The sequence below is a fragment of the Sarcophilus harrisii genome, chromosome 2 (genome assembly GCF_902635505.1).
Source record: "Sarcophilus harrisii chromosome 2, mSarHar1.11, whole genome shotgun sequence".
Classification (NCBI taxonomy): Eukaryota; Metazoa; Chordata; class Mammalia; order Dasyuromorphia; family Dasyuridae; genus Sarcophilus; species Sarcophilus harrisii.
The window spans coordinates 590,040,760-590,061,180 of NC_045427.1; the positions used below are offsets into that span (position 1 = coordinate 590,040,760).

Consider the following 20,421-nt stretch of genomic DNA (forward strand, 5'->3'; position numbering starts at 1 on the left):
TTAAAAGTCTCATTTGCCATGCTTCTATTTTTTTTAATTACTATAAATGGTTTTTCAAATTTGAGTCAAGTCCAAGTGACTATTTATTCATAAAATCAACTATTTGCAAATGGGCAGGTTTCCACATATGTGCTATAACATGCATATTTAATTATGATGGAAACTAGCCAACAATTGGAGAGAGTACAATCAAACTCCTTAATTATCATTCTCCTTCACATAATTGTTAGGATACCCAGAATTTGCAGTTGGAGGAATTACTCAACAAATGCTTACTGAAAGACTCTTTTTTGCACATTTTTTTTTTTTAAATGAGGAAAGGAAACTCACTAAGCAGTTTAGAAAATGATAGATGGCTTTTATTTTAGGATATAGATTAGAAGTTTCAAAAGCACAAGAAGGACAACACAACAAAGTCCATCATTGTCATATGCCTATTTAATTATGTTGGACATAATAGACAACTTCATTGTCCTAAATATCAAGTGTATAAATTTTACATTGAAAATAAGATCTTTTTAAATAGCACAGTATAACACAGAATCAGGATACAAAAGAATTCTAGAGCTAAGATGGTGTCTGGAGCCTTGTTTTCTGCCTTCAAGAGAGAGGGCTATGTGTTCTTTTCTTGAAGATTTACAAGTAGATCAGAGAATTTGAAAAAAATATATATACAAGAGCTATTTACATATTTGGTTGCCAATAAGCATATTTATTATGGGTTACAATCTGCCCTTTAGAAGGTAGCTACATTGATTGATGCAATCACGGATTCAAAAGTATTTGTATGCTGTATATACTTGCAAATAGATTTAATGACATTTATCATTTCCCAAACATAACAAACCCAAATTCACCAATTTAAACTTCTTTGAAAATACTTTTTAAAACTGGAATCAGATTTTCAATCATTTCCCTTGTCTTATTTCTCCTCCCATTTTCATAATGTTCTTACTAAATCTCATGAACAAATAATTTTGCACACTTAAATGAAACCCATCTCTGATTTGGCTGCCAATGTCATAGAATCCTCTTCTTTCTCATTTTTCCTTCCCTTTAACAAGATTTCATAAACTCTTGTGTGACTATGGCCTATTAACTTTGTCAACTCTACCTTTCAGATTTATTTCTCAGCGGTTTTAGCCATATATGACTCTTCATGATCCCATTTGGTATTTTCTTGCCAAAGATACTGCAGTAATGTCTCCACTCATTTTACAGATGAGGAAATTTAGGCAAATGGGATTAAATGATTTGTGAGGGGACACATAGCTAGTAAGCATCGGAGACTGGATTTGCACTCAGGTCTGATTTCAGGTCCAGTACCCTATCTATTTTATCACCTAGCTGCTCCAATATTTCTGTTATCCTTTGCCAACTAGCCTCAGAACTCTTTAACAATTGCATACATGAAAGTCTCCTTTTTTTCTCCATACCTTCTTAGACAGGTGTCTTCTATTCTACTCCAGAAAATTTTATTAACTTTAACCAGTAGCATGTTTTATAATAGATGACATATAATTTATATACTATATCAGAAAGTATGTAATTAAAATATTACATTTGTGGAAAATTGATGCCTGAAGATGGGTGATCGATCACTGATCATTTTCATATTTTAATAAGGATGCTTAATGGTATAACAAAAGTATTAGCCTTATTTTAAGCCCGAGTGCAAAATGCTAAAAATACAAATTAAATCTAGCATTTATATAGCACTTCAAGGTTTAAAAAAGTGTTTTACATATGTTATCTCATTTAACATGAATAAATAATTTGTACCTAAACATTACAAAATATGTTAGGCAGTGTGGCTCAGTAGGCATAACAGGAGTTAAGAGAAATGGGTTCTAGAATTAGCTCTGACATAAATTAGCTCAGTGACCTTTAAGGAGTCATTACATTTGCCGGGGGAAGTTTCCTTAACAGCAGGCTGAAGGAAAATATGCTTTCTCAGTCTTAATATTCTAATTCTATTCATTTACTAAGACAATATACTTCAGTGGAAAGAACATAGGCTTTGGAGTCCAAGATCCTGGGTTCAAATACTACTTGTCCCTATGTCACTTTGGTTAAGTCATTTAACCTTTCCAAGAGCAGATTAGACTAGATCAGTGGCACCAAATTGCAAGAGAAATGTACCCCCTTAGGCTCCCTAATGCTAATTAATAGCATTATTAGTGTTGCACCTTATTTCTGTTTATTTGGTTAAACATTGCCCAATTACATTTTAATAAATTAATTTTAATTTGGGCTGCACCAGGGAATTGTGTGTGCCACTTATCCTGAATTTGACCCTTCAGGAATAGTTGACTCCTAAACCTCTTCTAGCTCAAAATCTCTGATGCTTCAATAACTATCTACTCATTTGACTCAATTGGCTAAGCTAGCTCTTCCACCTAAAAGATGCTGTTAGACTTTGAATAAGCCTGAAGTACAGAGTACCTGAGGAAGGATAAAGATTCCCAAGTCTTAGGACACCCTATCCTTACAGAATCTCTGACAGAGATCTGGGAAAGACCCCTTTTCTCTTAATTATCTCTAGCTGAAAGATATCAAAAGAGGGGATATGAAAGAAAGGTGAGAAGGTACCAAATACAGACTAATTAGTACAGTTTTGCTTTAAGAATTCTTTCTCTCTTCCTTCTAGACATTAAGTAACAAAAAAAAAAAAATCAACCCTATCAGAAGATGGGCCTCAAAGTGAAAAGTACCCCACCCCACCACCACCACATATACAAATTCTCCTGTCCTGGAAAGCTAGAAGCATGGGAACAGAGGGACAGCTGCATGGGGACAGAGGGATAACTTCTCCACTCCTAGGATCCAAATCTTGTGCCTGCTAAGTAACAGTACAGACATTCTTTGACCTTCTTGGACCTATTGCCTTCCTGGGACGTCCCTCAACCCCTCACCTTGTTGTCCCTTCAGATACCCCCTTCTAAGACTTGGCTTCTGAGAATGTTTCATGGGGATAGAAATGAAGTTCTGTTTCTCTTTTATCTCTTCTAGCACTTACCAGCCTTCCCCACACAACAAGTGCTTAATAAATATTTGCATAACAACTGACCTTTCTTATGGTTCCTGCCATTCCCCACGCCCATGTAATTTATTTTCATTTTCTTACTTCTTTTTACAAACCTTTACCCCACAAAGTATTTGCCAAGAATTATTCCGAGATCCTTCACAATATCTCTGAAAAAGCTGCAAGGTGATGGAAGGGAACCTTGTCATCAGGAAGACATTAACTGTGTGATCTTGGACAAGTCCCTCTCCCTCTCTGGACCTCACTTCACTGTCTGGAAAAATGAGTATAAAAATATTTGCACCACCTATCTATCTCACAGGAAAAAGCATTTGGCAAATTCTAATAATAATTCATATAATACCAATGCAATAGTTAATTATTGTTCTTTAATATCTTTTTTATCCTTTTCTATAGCTTTACATGGTTTCCTTTAGTCTTGTGCTTACCATGAGCACACTAAAAATTTTAAATAATTAACATTTCATCAGATGGCTTATTCTTCACTCATTTTATAGCTTTTTTATAAAATTATTCTCTCTAATACTTTCCAATTTCTTTTTTGCTCTAATTTCTTAAATCCCTTAATCTAGACATAATTTTCTTTTTAAACATGTTTATTGATATAATAGTTTCTATAAAATCTTTTATTTCCAAACATACCTCTCTCCCCTCTTCTGCTCCATGTACATAATTTTCTAACAAGTCTCTAAATAATTTAAAGGACAAAAAAAGGTTGTTTCCCTGTTCCTTCATTTTAATACAACATAGTAGTACCATATTGGTTATCTTCTTCCACAATGGCATTATAATTGCCACATTCATAATGAGTTCAGGGACCAAATAAAGAACCCATTACTTTTTCTTGCTATACATGAAGCTAATGCATTTTCCTCATTCTGCATCTATATTGTCAGATTTTTTTGCACTTAAAATTTACAACTATAGTATTAGGTTACTATTGATTTAATTTAGAACAATGCTTGCATTTTCCCTTGATAAACCTAAATAGGAACCATCCATATAAAACTTCAAAATCTGAATGTATCAGGATGAGAGAAGAAACTCTTGCCCTAGTGATGTAACTTATGTCAACCTCAGGATTTATCTTAGGGATAAGCTTACGTGTCATTTTCTCTTTGCAGGAACTTATGTCTCGATTTTCTATGCATCCAGACATGTTGTTAGTGATACTGCACTTTGGTATTCTGTTTTTTGTCATAGTTAGTTTGTTATTTCTTAGCTATCTATCTTGCTATAAACTCCATGAAGTTAGGGATCATGTCTTAATCTTCGTTGCATTATTCACAGAGCTTTACACATAGAAGATACTTAGTAAATATTCAAATTTGGTTTGGAAAATTTTTAAAATATGGGTTGTTAATGGGAACTATGGAGTTTCCAAGAGATTATGAAGATACCTGCTGACATTAGGAACTCTATAGATGGATTAAACAGCATACAAACTCTTGCATTTCACCATTTATAGCTTGTAGGACACTACATTTGAAAAGTGCCCTAAAATTCTATGCCTTGTTAGTTTATTTCTTAGCATTAGAATGAAATCAGTAATCAATCAGCAAGGACTTTCAAATTTCTTGGAGACTGCATCTCCCTAGCTTACCCAGGATTAAGTCAGTGTAGAATCATCTACAGTAAGTATAGAAGGCATTCATGGCACCATTCCACTGTGGACTGGCACCGAAGATGGCTACTCCATCTCTAAACTTGGGTAAGATCCACTAAGTCTGTCTCCCCAGTAGCAGAAATTAGAGATCCTGCCACTATGTCTGGCCAACAAGCATTATTAAGCATTTATTATATTCCAGGCACTTGTAAAGCTTGGGGATCCAAAGAAAGGCAAAAATAAAAATAGTCCTTGACCTTATGAAGCTTACAAACTAGTGGGAAAAATCCGTAAAAGAACAGCAATATGCTTAGAGCAACTTCAACATTAATAATCAATGCCTTATATTTACATAGAGCTTTATATTCTCAGAAATACTATCATGTGCATTATTCAACCAGTGGAGCATGTAGTACTACTATTTTATTTTACTTTATTTAAATTTTTTTTCAATAGTATTTTTTTCAAATACATGTAAAAATTGTTTTCATCATTTATCTTTGTAAAACTTTGTGTTCCCTATTTCAAAGTCCAATTCTTTTTGAACAGCAAAATAACTGTTTGGACATGTATACTAATATTGTATTTAACTTATATTTTAACATATTTAACATGTATTGGTCAACCTGCCATGGGGAGCGGGGAAGGAGGAGAAAAATTGGAACAAAAGGTTTGGCAATTGTCAATGCTGTAAAATTACCCATGCATATAACTTCTAAATAAAAAGCTATAAATTAAAAAAACAAAAAACAAAAACCTTTGGGTTCCAAATTTTCCCCCTCTTTCTCTTACTTCCCTCTCATCCCATAAAGATGGCAAGATGTTATGGGCCAAAACTTGAAACAAGGTGCTAAGTCACTGGAATGGATAGAGACAATGTACTTATCTTATACTTAGCTCACACCTTTAGAGTTCACACCTTTAAGAGATCATATATAAGGAGCTCCCACAAGCCAACTCTCTCAGTGGAGAGGAGGAGTCAGATCCATTTGATATTCCACCATTGTGCTGTGGCTGGAGGTTTTGGATTCAGAGGGAACAAGAGGCTGAAGCTGGCAGAGGCAAAAAGGACTAGCGGAACCAAGGAGAGAGATAGGCCTCTAAGAAAGTTAACCAGGCTATTTGGAAGGAGACAATAAAGGATTGGACTTTTAACAGCTGGCTGTATTTGAAGTGATTATTATTACTCTGAACTGAAACGAAGGTTGCCTCCAGAAGCCCCACAAGAAACCTGCTCCCAGAGAACGATTATATTTTTAGAGAAGAGAACATTACAGCAAGTAATCAGATACAGATTATATATATAGAACTACTATTTTAATGCTATTATAGCATTTACTATTTACAAATAAGGAAACTGAGAAACACAGATTATATATATAGAACTACTATTTTAATGCTATTATAGCATTTACTATTTACAAATAAGGAAACTGAGAAACAAAGTGATTCTTATAAAAGTCAATTAATAAATATAAAATAGAATGAATTCTCCACAACACCGTGTATTCACATGAACTTGTTAACTGGGGAACTTAAATTTATACTAAATTAAATTTAAACTAAAATGTTTCTATAAATCTTATTTAAAATAAAATTTTTATAATACATTAAAATATAGACACTTTAATAATAAGTGCATCTTGGCTTCCATTTCTATCAAATATTTGGGCTAGCAAGGACTTTAAAAACCCTCTGGTTAAATCTTCTCATTGTATAAATAAGGAACCTGAGGGCCAGAGTTTTTAACTAAATTTAAATGAATAATCAATAGTGAGGAAAGATCTGAATGAACTCAGCACCTTTAACTCCAAATCCAGCATCCCTTTCACTGTATAAAATAGTCTTTCTAGGAGTAAGCTTTTCAGAGAACTTTCCTATGCCTTATGGCTCCCAATTAAATTTTTCTCCTCATGAGGACTTCCAATCCCTCCCTCCTTCATTATTTTCCCATGCCATTACCCTGCCCCTGTTTTGATCATACTTTCCCTTCCCAATCTTGGACAAGTTTCATTACACATTTAGCTCTTTTCTCAAATCTCTTGGTTCCCCCTGATCCTGTTTCTGACCCTTTACCAGATACTCCAACCAAGGATTACTCTCTCCATCTGCCTCCTTTGTTCCTTATTCACATAATACTAAATAGAATTACAGGAAGCCAGAAACCTGTGCTGACTGCATCCACTACACATTTATGTTATCTCATCTCTACTGGGCCCTCATTAAAGCAAGGCAATCCTCCTCCTAATTTATTCTGTACCCACTCACCACACTGGCTTTGCCAAACCTCTAGTCTTTTTTTTTTTATTATAACTTTTTATTTTTATTTTTTTTTGTTCATAGTCAAACTTTAATTTCCATAAGCAATTCATTAAAGAGAAATAAGAAAAAAATAATAACAGAATGAGAAAAAGAAGTGAAAACTTTTTGAAACTCTCTGGGGTAAGAGAATTGACATATATGGGTGAATAGGTAAGTCCACAGAAGGGATACCCACTTCCATCTTCACAGACATTTTGGTGTCTGTTCATATGGAAGTTTCCCTACATTGTTAATTTTGATTTCACATTTTAACATCTCTTTTATTCTCTCAAAGTCTGACTAGGAGTTGATCTGTCTTTCTATTTTAACCATTCTATAAGCAACCATTCTTTTAATACTGTTGAGTTGTTATTTTTTTTAATAGCCTTTTATTTACAAGATATATATGCATGGGTAACTTTACAGCATTAACAATTGCCAAACCTCTTGTTCCAATTTTTCACCTCTTACCCCCCCACCCCCTCCCCAATTGTACAATTAGCTATATATAACTTTTTATTGACAGAACATATGCATGAGTAATTTTCACACCTCTACAGTCTTAACATACTTTTCCCCACCCTCTCAACAGAGGATCTCATTTCACACACATACTCAACTGAAAAAACTGAGGTCATTCACTGAGGGCTCCCTCTTTTCCCTATCTCACACCTCTCACAGCATCCTGTCTTCTCCAGCAAAGTCTCCTCATCTCCCCACCTAATCTTTAGTCTCCCCTTATCTATTGGCTTCATTCTCTTTACCTAAAAACATACCCATCTTCCCAAACCTTAGAAAACCTTCTTGGGATCCTAACATCCTGGCTGTCCAGCATCCCATGTATCTCCTTTCCCCTAACTGGATAAACTCCTTGACAAAATCCTCTATCCTCAGTGCTACCACTTGCTCTCTTTTTTCCTTGTTTCTGAATTCTCCCATCCTTTGAAGTCTAGCTTCCAGCGTCATCCTTCAACTTTAAAACTGTTCTTTCAACAGTTACTAGTATTCTCTTGCCATATCAAATGATATTTTCTCAAGGTTCATCCTTTACCTCTCCAGAGAACAGGTCCAGTTGATCACCTTTTCCATCTAGATAGATGTTCCCCATTTAGGCTGTTCCCAACATTGCTTTCTCCTGATTCTTTTCCTGCCTAGTCTGATCGTTCTTTGTCTATTTTGCAGGATCTTTATCCAGGGCATGTTCATTAACTGTCGAATCCCCAGGACTCTTTTCTGAGTCCTCTTTATTTTCTCCAAATATTATCTCAGCTGATAATCTCAACAAATCCATTGATTCAATTTTCAGCTCTATGCAAATGATTTAGAAATTCAGCCCTACTCAAGGTGGCACAGTAAATAAAACGCTGGGTTTGGAATCAAAAAGACTCATCTTCCCAACTTCAGATCTGGTCTTAGATACTTACTATGTAACCCTGGGCAAGTCACTTGCTCCTATTTGCCTCAGTTTCCTTACCTGTAAAATGAGCTGGAAAAGGAAATGGCAAACTACTTATCTTTGCCAAGAAAATCCCAAATGGGGTCATGAAGAGTTGAACATGACTGAAATAACTATCACATATCTATAACTGCCTATTGGACTTCTCAAACTGGATGCCCTATAGATATCTTAATCTCAAAATGTTGACAACTGTACTCATTTTCCTCCCAAAGCCTTCCCCCATTCTGAATTTCTTTTGACCATCAAGAACGCCATCATGTTCCCAGTCACAGGTTCTCTACTTCAGTGCCACCTTTGACTCAATCACTCGACACATCCAAACAATTGCCAGATTGTGTAACTTCCTTCTATATATAGGATTTCTCAGATGGCTTCACTTCTTTCCCCTCATATAGTTACCAGTCTAGTTCAGGCCTTCATCTCTTGGATTATTATCTTCTATTTGGTTTCTCTCTTCTAAACAGGTCTCTCTTGGATTCAATCCATCCCTCCATCTACCAAAGTGACTTTCCTAAAGCATTGGTTTGACCATGTCATTCCTGTCCCCTATCCCCACCCCACCCCAAACTCAGTAAACTCTAATATCACAAGAATTAAATATAAATTTGACACACATTTGAGTTTAGTTAAGAATTAAGCTATCTGCAAACTGGAGTAAATTCTAGTGATTCCCTAATACCATCAAAACTAAATATAACATCCTTTGTTTGAAACTGAAAATTCTTCACAATCTAGTCTCTTTCTGTCATTTTCATAATATTGCTCCCTTCTACACAATCCAATCATATCAGACAACTTGTTTCCTGCCTACAACCAACACTTCATCTCCCATCTCCATCTTTCTGTTGGCCATCTCTCATGGCTGGAATGTTCTCCTTCCTCACCTCTGATGAGAATTCCTGGCTTCCTTTCTCAGCTAGGATGCTACTTTGTATGGGAAGACTTCATTGCCTCCTCCAAATTCTAGAGTCTAGCTCTAAGATTACCTTTAAGTATTCTTTATATATTTTGTATGTAGGAATTTATTAAACATTATCCCCCATTAAAATGTAAATTCCTTATAAGCATGTACTATTTTTGCCTGCCTTTGTATTTCTAGTGCTTAGATAGAATGGACTCAGGACTTCCTGAGTCCAAAGCCCAGCACTTTATCCACTGAGTCACCTGGCTGCCTCCTAACTGGCACATAAATAAACACAATGTTGTTGATTGAATGGGGCATCATATATGTAAAGCACTTAGCACAGTACCTGGCATCTAGTAGGTACTAAATAAATGCTTATTCTCTCCCCTCTATTTATATTTAGTCTCATGAGATCAAAGCTCTTTTCCCTCAGCTGAGACACAATGTCCTGGTCTAACTTACCTCTGAGAGGCAGCTCGAGGAGGTATCCTGGGAGGCCTTTCCATTGGCTTGATGGGGGGTTTCTCCATGGGCTGGGGACCTGGGCTACGGCTTCTGTTAACTTCTGGGAACTCATTGTCCTTCAGGAAGCAAAACCAGCAGGAAGAAAAGGGAAAAAAATAAGTTTCACCATTCATGTATAATGAAGATTATTATTTCTAAGTCTTCTCAAGGGTCAATAAGCAGGATTTTATGAAAGAGTGGCTCACAGACCTGATTAGTTATTGCACATTTATATATGACTATCATAATTTCCAATTTCAAGATGAAATTAATCAGGGGAAGGTAAGGACAATTAGCATCAACTGACCCATCAGAAAAACCTCTACAGGTGTGACCTCAAAGGAGAAGTGTCAGAAAGCAGTGTCAGAAAATTCAACTATTGCCAACAAGATCATCAATCAGTTCTGATGACTGTCTGGTACTGACCCAGCAATGAGCAATGTGCTTTCCTAGTCTCTTATATGCTGGCCAAAATGACAAGAATTAAGCCCTTATTTCTCTTGAACTGCCTAAACCCTATTATTTATAGGGAAAGTTCTATGAAATCTTTTTTTTAAAAAAAATATTTAAATTGCTCTTTTGAGAAACATAATTTTAAATCATCCTAAAACCAACATTTTGGATGAGTGAGATAGGATCCCAGTCTTACCTCATTGTCACCTTCCATCCCACTGCTAACACTGAGCACACTTCGGGTGCTAGATCGGTTACTATTGCTACCTGGTTAATGAAAAGAAAACCAGATGAGCAAGATGTAGAGAAAACATAGATTAAAAGAAAATCAAACATTTACTTATTGGTGAGGGTTTTTTTCTGTTTCTAACAAAAGGGTGTGTGTGTGTGTGTGTGTGTGTGTGTGTGTGTGTATGTATGTTTTAAGATACATGGACCATAATCAAATTGACTGCTTTTTGCTAAAGCTTTGTTTTTGTATTGTTTCCAGCATAAAGCTAGATGAATCAAATATCACATCTCTTTCTATTTATGATCACTTGTTACTGATGGTCCTCAGCTATTCATTGGCATCTCTGCATTTAAAAAATACAAGTTGAAATTGAAAATGTAGCAAAAGCAAGCAAATAAAACAATATTGACATTATTTTGTCAAAGTCAGCACACCTCTTTTGAAAAAGTAAATGATAAGTAGCATGGAGTTTATATTATTATATATTTCAATGTTTGTTTTTATGAGTACTAATGTATAAGGCAGCTACAATGGATAGAGTACTAGGCCAGAAGTCAGTAAGATTTCTTCCTGAGTTCAAATGCAGTCTCAGACACAACCTGGACAAGTCACTTCTGTTTGCCTCAGTTTCCTCATCAATAAAAATAAGCTGGAGAAGGGAATGGCAAATCACTCCAATATGTTTGCTAAGAAAACCTCAAATGGGGTCACAAAGATCCAGATAGGACTCAAAAATGACTGAACAACAAAACAAATACTACCTCTGGGAAAAATTACTTTGCTCCTGTGGCTCTATAAAATGAGGGACTGGGATGAGATAATCTCTTAAGATTTCTTCCTGCTCTAACTTATCAAATTCTTAGTTCAGAACGCTAAGGAGAACATAGCCTTTTATCTGTCCCAAAGTAAGGTTTGCCTTTAAGGGATGTCCTACTTTACATAGGTCAAATCTCATTAAGGTGAACTCCAAATTGTTCAAATTCTTATTCTGTGCTAGAATTTTATTGTACCAAATATAGCTCTAATAAGTGGGCCATTCACTAGGGTCTCGAAGGCCTTTCTTTTTCTTTCTTTCTTTTTTTCTTCTTTCTTTTAGATACATTTTCAAGTTGCTTTTCCATAGATTTCAAACTATAATAATGTGACAGAATAGTCAAACGTTCCTATATACGTGTTTGCATTGTATGTATGTATCTATGTATCTATTTCTTCATTCAGTCAAGTTGTTTTCAATTCTTCACGATTCCACAGACTATATTATCCATGAAGTTTTCTTGGCAAAGACACTGGAATGATTTGCCATTTTTTTCTCCAGTGAGTTAAGGCAAACAGGATTAAGTGACTTGCCTAGGGTTACACAGCTAATAAGTATCTGAGGCTAGATTTGAACCCAGGTCTTCCTGACTTCAAGCCCAGAGCTGTATCCACTGAATCATCTAGCTATCTCATAATTATGTGGTACTTCAAAGTTGAAAAAGCACCATACATACATTAACTCATTTGATGTTCATAGCAATCATATGAATAGCCGGCTACTACACACAAATACTATTAGCTCCTTTCAGAGAGATTATGTGCCTGGCCAATGATCACACAGCTTGAAATTATAAATCTAGTCTTCTTCCACGATATCAGTTTGCCCTTTAAGTTAAGAGTCTGTAGGTAATAATGGTAATAAGAATGACACTATTCATTACTGATTGACCATAGAGTATATGCTTTACACTGTTTTTTCTTTTTTTTAATTACATTTTATTTTTTTCATTAATCCTAAAATTCTCCTTTCCCTCATTCCCAACTCACTGCAAACATATAGGTAAGCAAAACAAATTCCCTCACTGACTACATACAAAAGTAGATACTTTGAAATCATTCTTTTCATCTGTTTTTCTCTTCATTGTCTCTGTCACCAAAACAGTTTATTTGTTCCTTCTTCCACTTTTACTTCCTGATTTCAGTTATGTTAGGATCAGTTTTGGTATACTTCTAGAGGGAGTATCTGAACTAAGTTTGTATTTTCTAAATTCTGCTTCTAATTTCTTGAGGTATTGATGGTGTTATTCAACTATTTCAGGAACAGCTCAGGCTAGGGAACCTGCAAGTTTTCAATGCTCCCAAAGTGATCCAAAGTGATCAAAGCAAAATCTAATCATTTTCTTCCTGGTAGAGCTCCTGACCTGGGTTTGGGTGTGTACAATACTCCAGTTGGCTTACTTCTAGTTGGAATTCCAGTAGACTGCTAGTGAGCCAAACCATTATCAGCCAGTCAAAAGGTTGTGCTGGTTAAAAGCATTCCTGGCCTTCTTAATTTAAATTCCAGTGAAAGTTTCATACTGGGCTGGTGAATGGAATTTAAAACCTCACTATGCTCTCGGGGTCAGAGCCACAATTTGTGTATGAATTTTGATTCTTGCTAGTACACAGCTTAAGGCCCTTGACTGCTATTCAACCTGGGACTCCTACTTGAAGTCCTGATTCTGGTTCTATGACCTGGGCCTGGGGCAATGAGCAATTGAGCTGCCAGTCGGCACTTAATCTTGACTCCTGCTCCAAGATTAGCCCTTCTGTGCTGGATCTGGGGTCTCTTCTTGCTCTGTGACAGAATCCTCCATAGCAGCTGTCCTTGGGTAGGTCCCCTCCCCAGTGTCTGCAGACCTCTCTTCCAGGCCTTTGCCTTTGCCTACCTAGGCTGAAATGACTCATTGGGAATGTTTTTTCTTCTTGGATTTCCTGATCAGGGCTTGGTCTGCTTTGTTTTTCAGATCTGTGTGAGTGGGGCAGAGCTCAGCTGTATTTCTTCCTGCTTGCTACCAAGACTGGCTTTTCAGTTGCAGCGTTACATTTACCAATCTTTCCTGGCTAGGCCTTGTGTCATGTTCACACAGCAGCTGACTACAACAGGCATACCACCCGTGGTCATGAAATGGAAACTTACTGGTCAAGTCAACAATATGCTCTAATCAGAAAGCTAAAAAAAAGTCTGTCAGTAACTAGGTATCCTGCAACAGGGAATATTTTTTTTTGTCTACCAAATCACTATTTCTGCACTCCCAGAAATCAATTCTTTTCCATCCAGGCACGGAATGATACCAAAATAAAAACACAAAGGAAAAATAATTGACTTTTGGACTATTGTGATGGCTTGCTAATTTGTTTTCTTGCTTCTAGTTAATCTCCACTCCAATTTGTCCCTCATACAGTTGGAAAAATGATTTTCCTAAGATCTATGTCTGATTCTTGCTCAAAAGCCTTACATGGCTCCCTATTGACTTGGGCAATTAGGTGGCACCATAGTGCACAAAGTACTGGACCTGAAGTCAGAAACTTGTCTTCCCAAGTTTAAATCCTACTTCAGGCACTTAAGATTCTCAAGACACAACTTTGTTTGCCTTAGTTTCCTCATCCATAAAATGAACTGGAGAAGGAAATGGCAAACCACTCCAATATCTTTGCCAAGAAAACTCCACAATGGGTCAGGGATAGTCACACATTCCCAAACAACCATAACATTGACTTGAGGATAAAATAAAAGGTCTTGTATGTAAGGTTCTCTACAACCTAGCACCAAATTACTTTTGCGGGCCTTCTGCACATTATTCCCTTATACTGTATTTCAACCAGACTCCATTTCCTCTTTTTGTGCATTTGCCTGAATTTTACTCCATTCTCCCCCCAAATTGTGACCAGACTTTTTTCTTGACTCCCCTTTTCCAAATCATCATCTCCTTCCATGTTCAGCCATGTAGCATTTAGTTTAGTTTAGTTCTCAAGCATTCCCAGTTCCTAATGCACTTTCTCTTCTCTAATGACCTTGTATTATTTGAATAGCTCCATGATTTACTACTTATACCAAGTAAAATTGATGCGGTTGAAATGGTCTAGATTCCTGGTGGTCTAGAGGTTAGTAGCTATAAGAGAGTTACTAAGAATACCCTTTAACTTGGCCGCAGGTTTCAGGAGTGAAAGAATTCACTCATTTCCGAATTATTAGTTGCAAAATGAAAGTTTATTGTTAGATAGCAATCAGTTTACCAAGAAACTGACTTCTTTGGTGGCAGATCTATTGGAAAATGGAGTTTTGCACTGAGAATGCAGTTCTCAGTGTACAGAAGGATCTTGATAGCTGAGTGAGCTATGTGGGTCCATCTGCAAAAGACCTTCATTGAAGGAAGCTGTTATATTGGGTCTTAGTGGGGACTGAGACAGCCCAAGCAGGTCAAACCCATGAGGAGCTGGGACAGCCTAAGCAGGTCAGACCCAGTGGGGGCTGAGACAGCCAGATCTCCTATTGGAATTAACAACACTTCAAAGGGGTGCTTTTTGATCAGGATTTCTAATTGAATCAAAGGCTCTGGCATCCTGGAAAGATAACTTATCTAGGGAGGATATGCCTTCCCCAGGAATGGTTGAGATTCTGAAGGAATCACAGATCAATAGGAAATACAGTTTCTTAAAGGGCCTACAACCTGCTTCAAAATGTAAGCTCTTTGAGGGCAGGAATTGTTTCATTGTTGTCTTTGTCTCCTTTGATCTTACCACATAGTAGAAGGCTTATAGTTTGTTGAAGTAAATTGAATTTTCCTAATATGAGATGTCAGCTTTTCATTTATTCTGTCAAATTTAGTTATTTCCCCCTCTAGACTTTGGTTTTTAAATTCAGTAAACATTTACTAAGCCTCTGCCATATACAAAACACTATGTAAAATGCATCAATTAAAGGTTTTAAAAGAATGTCTTTCCTTAACCCCACTAATATACTGTTCATTTATGGGTTTTTGTGAACTTTTAAAAAATCATCAACAAATGCAAACATCAGGGCGGAGCCAAGACACATTTCTCTCTGACCTTCTTTACAACTCTCACAATAACTATGAAATCCAGCCTCTGAATTAGCTCTGGACAGGCAGAACCCACAAATATTGGGAGTGCAACAAATTATCAGCAGCAGATAATTTCAAAGACCACCAAAAAAGGTCTGTTTCAATTGGAAATAGGAGGGAGGCAGCCAGCACAGATAGCTCAGTGTCCCAAGGCAGAGAATTTGTGGGAAGAAACGGACCAGAGAAGGTCTGCTTCAATTGGAAGCCTGAGAGACGGCGAGACCCGGGCTGCTGACCACAAATGCCAGCTCAGAAAGCTCAGAGTCTGAGAGTAGTGCAGTCTCAGGGTGCCTGAGCAGACTCCAACCACAAACACCAGGGCAGATAGCATAGAGCCCTGGGGCATTGCTGACGACTTCACGTGGCAGAGCCAGCACCAGGAGTAAATCAGCACTGACCCAGCAGCTGCCATTGCTTGGAAAACCTTTCCCACCCTAAAGGCAGATCTTAACTTTTAAAAAAAATGAGTAGAGGGCTCTAACAATTGACAGCTTTTATGGCAGAAGAGAACAGATTTCAAACCCTGAGAAGACTAAAGTCAGATTGTCTCCAGATGAAGCTCCAAGGAGTGAAATAATCTGGTCCCCATCATAAAAGGCTCCTAGAAGAACTTACAAAGGATCTTAAAAGAGAGCTTGAGGTAAAATGAGGAAAGGAAATGAAAGCCTTGCAAGAGAGTCTGGAAAAGGCAATATAAAATATAATTAGTAAAATAGAAAAAGCATATAACTCATTAAAAGATAGATTTGATAAACTGGAAAAAGAAAGCAACTCCCAGAAAAACAGAATTTGTGAAATAGAAAAAGAAAATAACTCCCCAAGAAACAAAATTTGTGAAATGGAAAAAGAAAATAATTCCCTAAGAAACAAAATTTGTGAAATGGAAAAAAAATTCCATAGAACAAAACAACTCATTCAAAAATTCAATTGGACAAATACAAAAAGAAGTAATAAAAAGCAAATGATTAACACACTAAAATTCAGAATCGAACAAATGGAAACAAATGACTCAAGAACAAATGGAAACAAATGACTCAATAAGGCAACAAAAATCACTCAAGCAAAACCAAAAAAATGAAAAAATAGAAAAAATGTAAAATCCCTAATGGAGAAAACAATTGACCTGGAAAATAGATATGAGAGATAATCTAAGGACTCCCTGAAATACATTATAAAAAAAAAAGTCTAGACACTATTTTTTAGGAAATTATTAAAGAAAACTGCCCAGATGTCATAGAAACAGAAGGTAAAATAGACATTGAAAGAATTCATTGATCACCTACAGAAAGAGATCCCAAAATTAAAACTCCAAGAAATATTGTGGATAAATTCCAGAACTATCAGACCAAGGTAAAAATCTAGCAGCTTCCACATTAAAGGATCTAGCAGCTTCCACATTAAAGGGTCAAAGGGCCTGGAATCTGATATTCCAAAAGGCAAAGAACTTGGTATGCAGCCAAGAATAACTTACCCAGCCAAACTGAGTATTTTCTTCCGGGGAAGAAGATGGGCATTCAATAAAATAGGTGAATTCCATATATTTCTGATGAAAAAACCAGAGCTAAACAAAAAGTTTGATGTCCAAATATAGGACTCAAGAGAAACATAAAAAAGCAAAAAGAACTCTTGAGAACTGTATTTCTGTTATGGGTATACATAAAGAGTACACATATAATTTGGTTTTCTGTTATAATATAAAAAAGGATCTAGAAGTGGAAAGGAAATTGTAGCAGAAAAAGGGAAAAGTGGAGGTAAAAAGAAGGAAACTACATCTCACAACGCAGCAAAGGAAACCTATTATATTGGAGGGAAAGAAGGGAGGGGGAATAATCAGTGTGAATCTTACTCTCATCAGAATTGGCTCAAAGAGAAAATATTAGACATATTCAGTTTACAGAAAAACTTCTCCTACCTCATTGAAAAGTGGGAGGGGAAAAGCAAAAGGGGAAGGGGTAAGATAAATAGAAGAGAATACAGAAATTGAAAGGGAAAGGTTTAAGAAAAATGGAGGGACTCTAAGGGGAAGAGAGGGATACTAAAGAGGGAAGGCTGTGTGAGACAAGTAGTGTTATAAGTTTAATAAAGTTTAATACTGGGGAGGGAGGTAAGGGGAAAAGGAAAGAGCAAAGTATAATCTGGAGTTAACAAAATGGCAGGAAATACCGAATTAGTCATCTTAACCATAAATGTGAATGGGGTAAACTCCCCCATAAAGTGGAAGCAGATAGCAGACTGAATTAAAAATTAGACTCCTACAATATGTTGTTTACCAGAAACACACTTGAAGCAGGGTGATACATACAGAGTAAAGACAAAAGGCTGGAGCAGAATCTACTATGCTTCAGGTGAAGTCAAAAAAAGCAGGGGTAGCCACCCTGATTTCAGATCAAGCAAAAGCAAAAATTGATGTAATTAAAAGAGATAAGGAAGGGCATTTTATCTTGCTAAAGGGCAGCATAGATAATGAAGCAATATCAATACTAAACATATATGCACCAAGTAGTATAGCACCTAAATTCCTAAAGGAGAATTTAAGAGAGCTGTAATAAGAAATAGATAGCAAAGTGGGAGATCTCAACCTTGCACTCTCAGAACTAGATAAATCAAACTACAAAATAAATAAGAAAAAAGTTAAAGAGTTAGGTATAATAGATCTTTGGAGAAAACTAAATGGAGACAGAAAGGAGAACACTTTCTTCTTGGCAGTCCATGGAACCTATACAAAAACTTACCATATATTAGGACATAAAGACCTCAAATTCAAATGCAGAAAGGCAGAAATAGTAAATGCATACTTTTTCAGATCACAATGCAATAAAAATTACTTTCAGTAAAAAGCCAAGGGAAAATAGACTAAAAAGCAATTGGAAACTAAATAATCTCATCCTAAAGAATGAATGGGTGAAACAAAAAATCAAACATAATTAATAATTTCACCCAAGAGAATGAAATAATGAGACAACATACCAAAATGTGTGGGATGCAGCCAAAGCAGTAATAAGGGGAAATTTTATATCTCTAGAGGCCTACTTGCATAAAATAGAGAAGAGAAGGTCGATGAATTGAGCTTGCAACTAAAAAAGCTAGAAAAAGAGCAAATTAACCCTCCCCAATCAAAGACTAAACCGAAATTCTAAAAAAATAAAAGGAGAGATTAATAAAATTGAAAGTAAAAAAAAAACTATTGAATTAACAAAACTAAGAGTTGGTTCTATGAAAAATTGACAAAATAGATAAATACTTGGTAAATTTGATTAGAAAAAGGAAAGAGGAAAATCAAATTGTTAGTCTTAAAAATGAAAAGGGAGAATTTTCCACTAATGAAAAGGAAATTAAATTAGAGCAATAATTAAGAGTTATTTTGCTCAACTTTATGCCAATAAATTTGATAACTTAAATGAAATGGATGAATACCTTCAAAAATATAGATTGGCCAGATTTACAGAGGAAGAAGTAAATTGATTAACTAGTCCCATTTTAGAAAAAGAAATAGAACAAGTATTAATCAGCTCCCTAAGAAAACCCCTGGGACCAGATGGATTTACATGAATCAACAAAATAAGTTAAAAGTATATAACTGACTTTGAAAAAGTAAGGAATAAAGGAATTCTTCTTTAAATTCCTTCTTTAGACACAGACATAGGTACTAATACCTAAACCAAGTAGGATGAAAACAGAAAAAGAAAATTATATACCAATCTTCCTAATGAACATTGATGCAAAAAATCTTAAATAAATTATTAGCAAAAAAATTACAGAAAATCATCCCCAGGAGAATACACCATGATCAAGTAGGAGTTATACCAGGAATACAGGGCTGGTTCAATATTAGGAAAACTTTAACATAATTGACTATATAAATCACCAAATTAACAAAAATCATATGATCATCTCAATAGATGCAGAAAAAGCATTTGATAAAATCAAACACCCATTCCTATTAAAAACACTAGAGAGTATAGGAATAAATGGACTTTTCCTTAAAATAGTCAGTAGCATCTATTTAAAACAATCAGTAAGCATCATATATAATGGTGATAAACTGGAACTATTCCCAGTAAAATCAGAAGTGAAACAAGGTTGCCCACTATTACCATTATTGAATATTGTATTAGAAATGCTAGCTTTGGCCATAAGAGTCGAGAAAGAGATTAAAGGAATTAGAGAAGGTAATGAGGAAACCAAATTAGACATATTCAGTTTATGGAGAAACTTCTCCTACCTCTTTGCAGATGATAGGATGGTATACTTAAGAGAACCCCAGAGATTCTACTAAAAAGCTATTAGAAATTCACAATTTTAGCAAAGTTGCAGGATACAAAATAAGCCCACTAAATCATCAGCATTTTTATATATCACTAACAAAGTCCAAGAGCAAGAGATACAAAGAGAAATTTCATTTAAAATAACTGTCAAATGGTACTGATACCTAAACCAAGTAGGTTGAAAACAGAGAAAGAAAACTATAGACCAATCTCCCTAATGAATATTGATGCTAAAATCTTAAATAAATATTAGCAAAAAATTACAGAAAATCATCCCAGGATAATTCCACCATGATCAAGTAGGATTTATACCAGGAATGCAGGGATGGTTCAATATAGGAAAACTATCAGCATAATTGCATATTAATAACCAAAGTAACAAAAACCATATGATCATCTCAATAGATGCAGAAAAGCATTTGATAAAATCCAACATCCATTCTTATTAAAAACACTTGAGAGTATAGGAATAAATGGACTTTTCCTTAAAATAATCAGAGCATCTATTTAAAACCAGCAGTAGCATCATATTAATGGGGACAAACTGCAACCATTCCCAGTAAAATCAGAAGTGAAACAAGGTTGCCCACTATTACCATTATTGTTTAATATTGTATTAGAAATACTAGCTTTGGCCATAAGAGCTGAGAAAGATATTAAAGGAATAAGAATAGGCAATGAGGAAACCAAATTATCACTCTTTGCTGATGATATGATGGTATACTTAGAGAACCCCAGAGATTCTACTAAAAGTCATTAGAAATAATCCAC

General features: G+C 35.7%; 1 protein-coding gene across 1 annotated transcript in view; it reads right to left on the reverse strand.

Moving 5' to 3' along the window:
• Window positions 1–20,421, reverse strand: part of PIK3AP1 (phosphoinositide-3-kinase adaptor protein 1) — a 138,922-nt gene that overhangs the window by 1,339 nt on the left and 117,162 nt on the right. The window contains exons 15-16 of the mRNA XM_003755200.4: window positions 10,470–10,540; window positions 9,779–9,897 (exon numbers count right to left, since the gene is read on the reverse strand). Coding sequence (XP_003755248.3) covers window positions 9,779–9,897; window positions 10,470–10,540 — 190 coding nt within the window. The remainder of the gene's footprint in view (window positions 1–9,778; window positions 9,898–10,469; window positions 10,541–20,421) is intronic.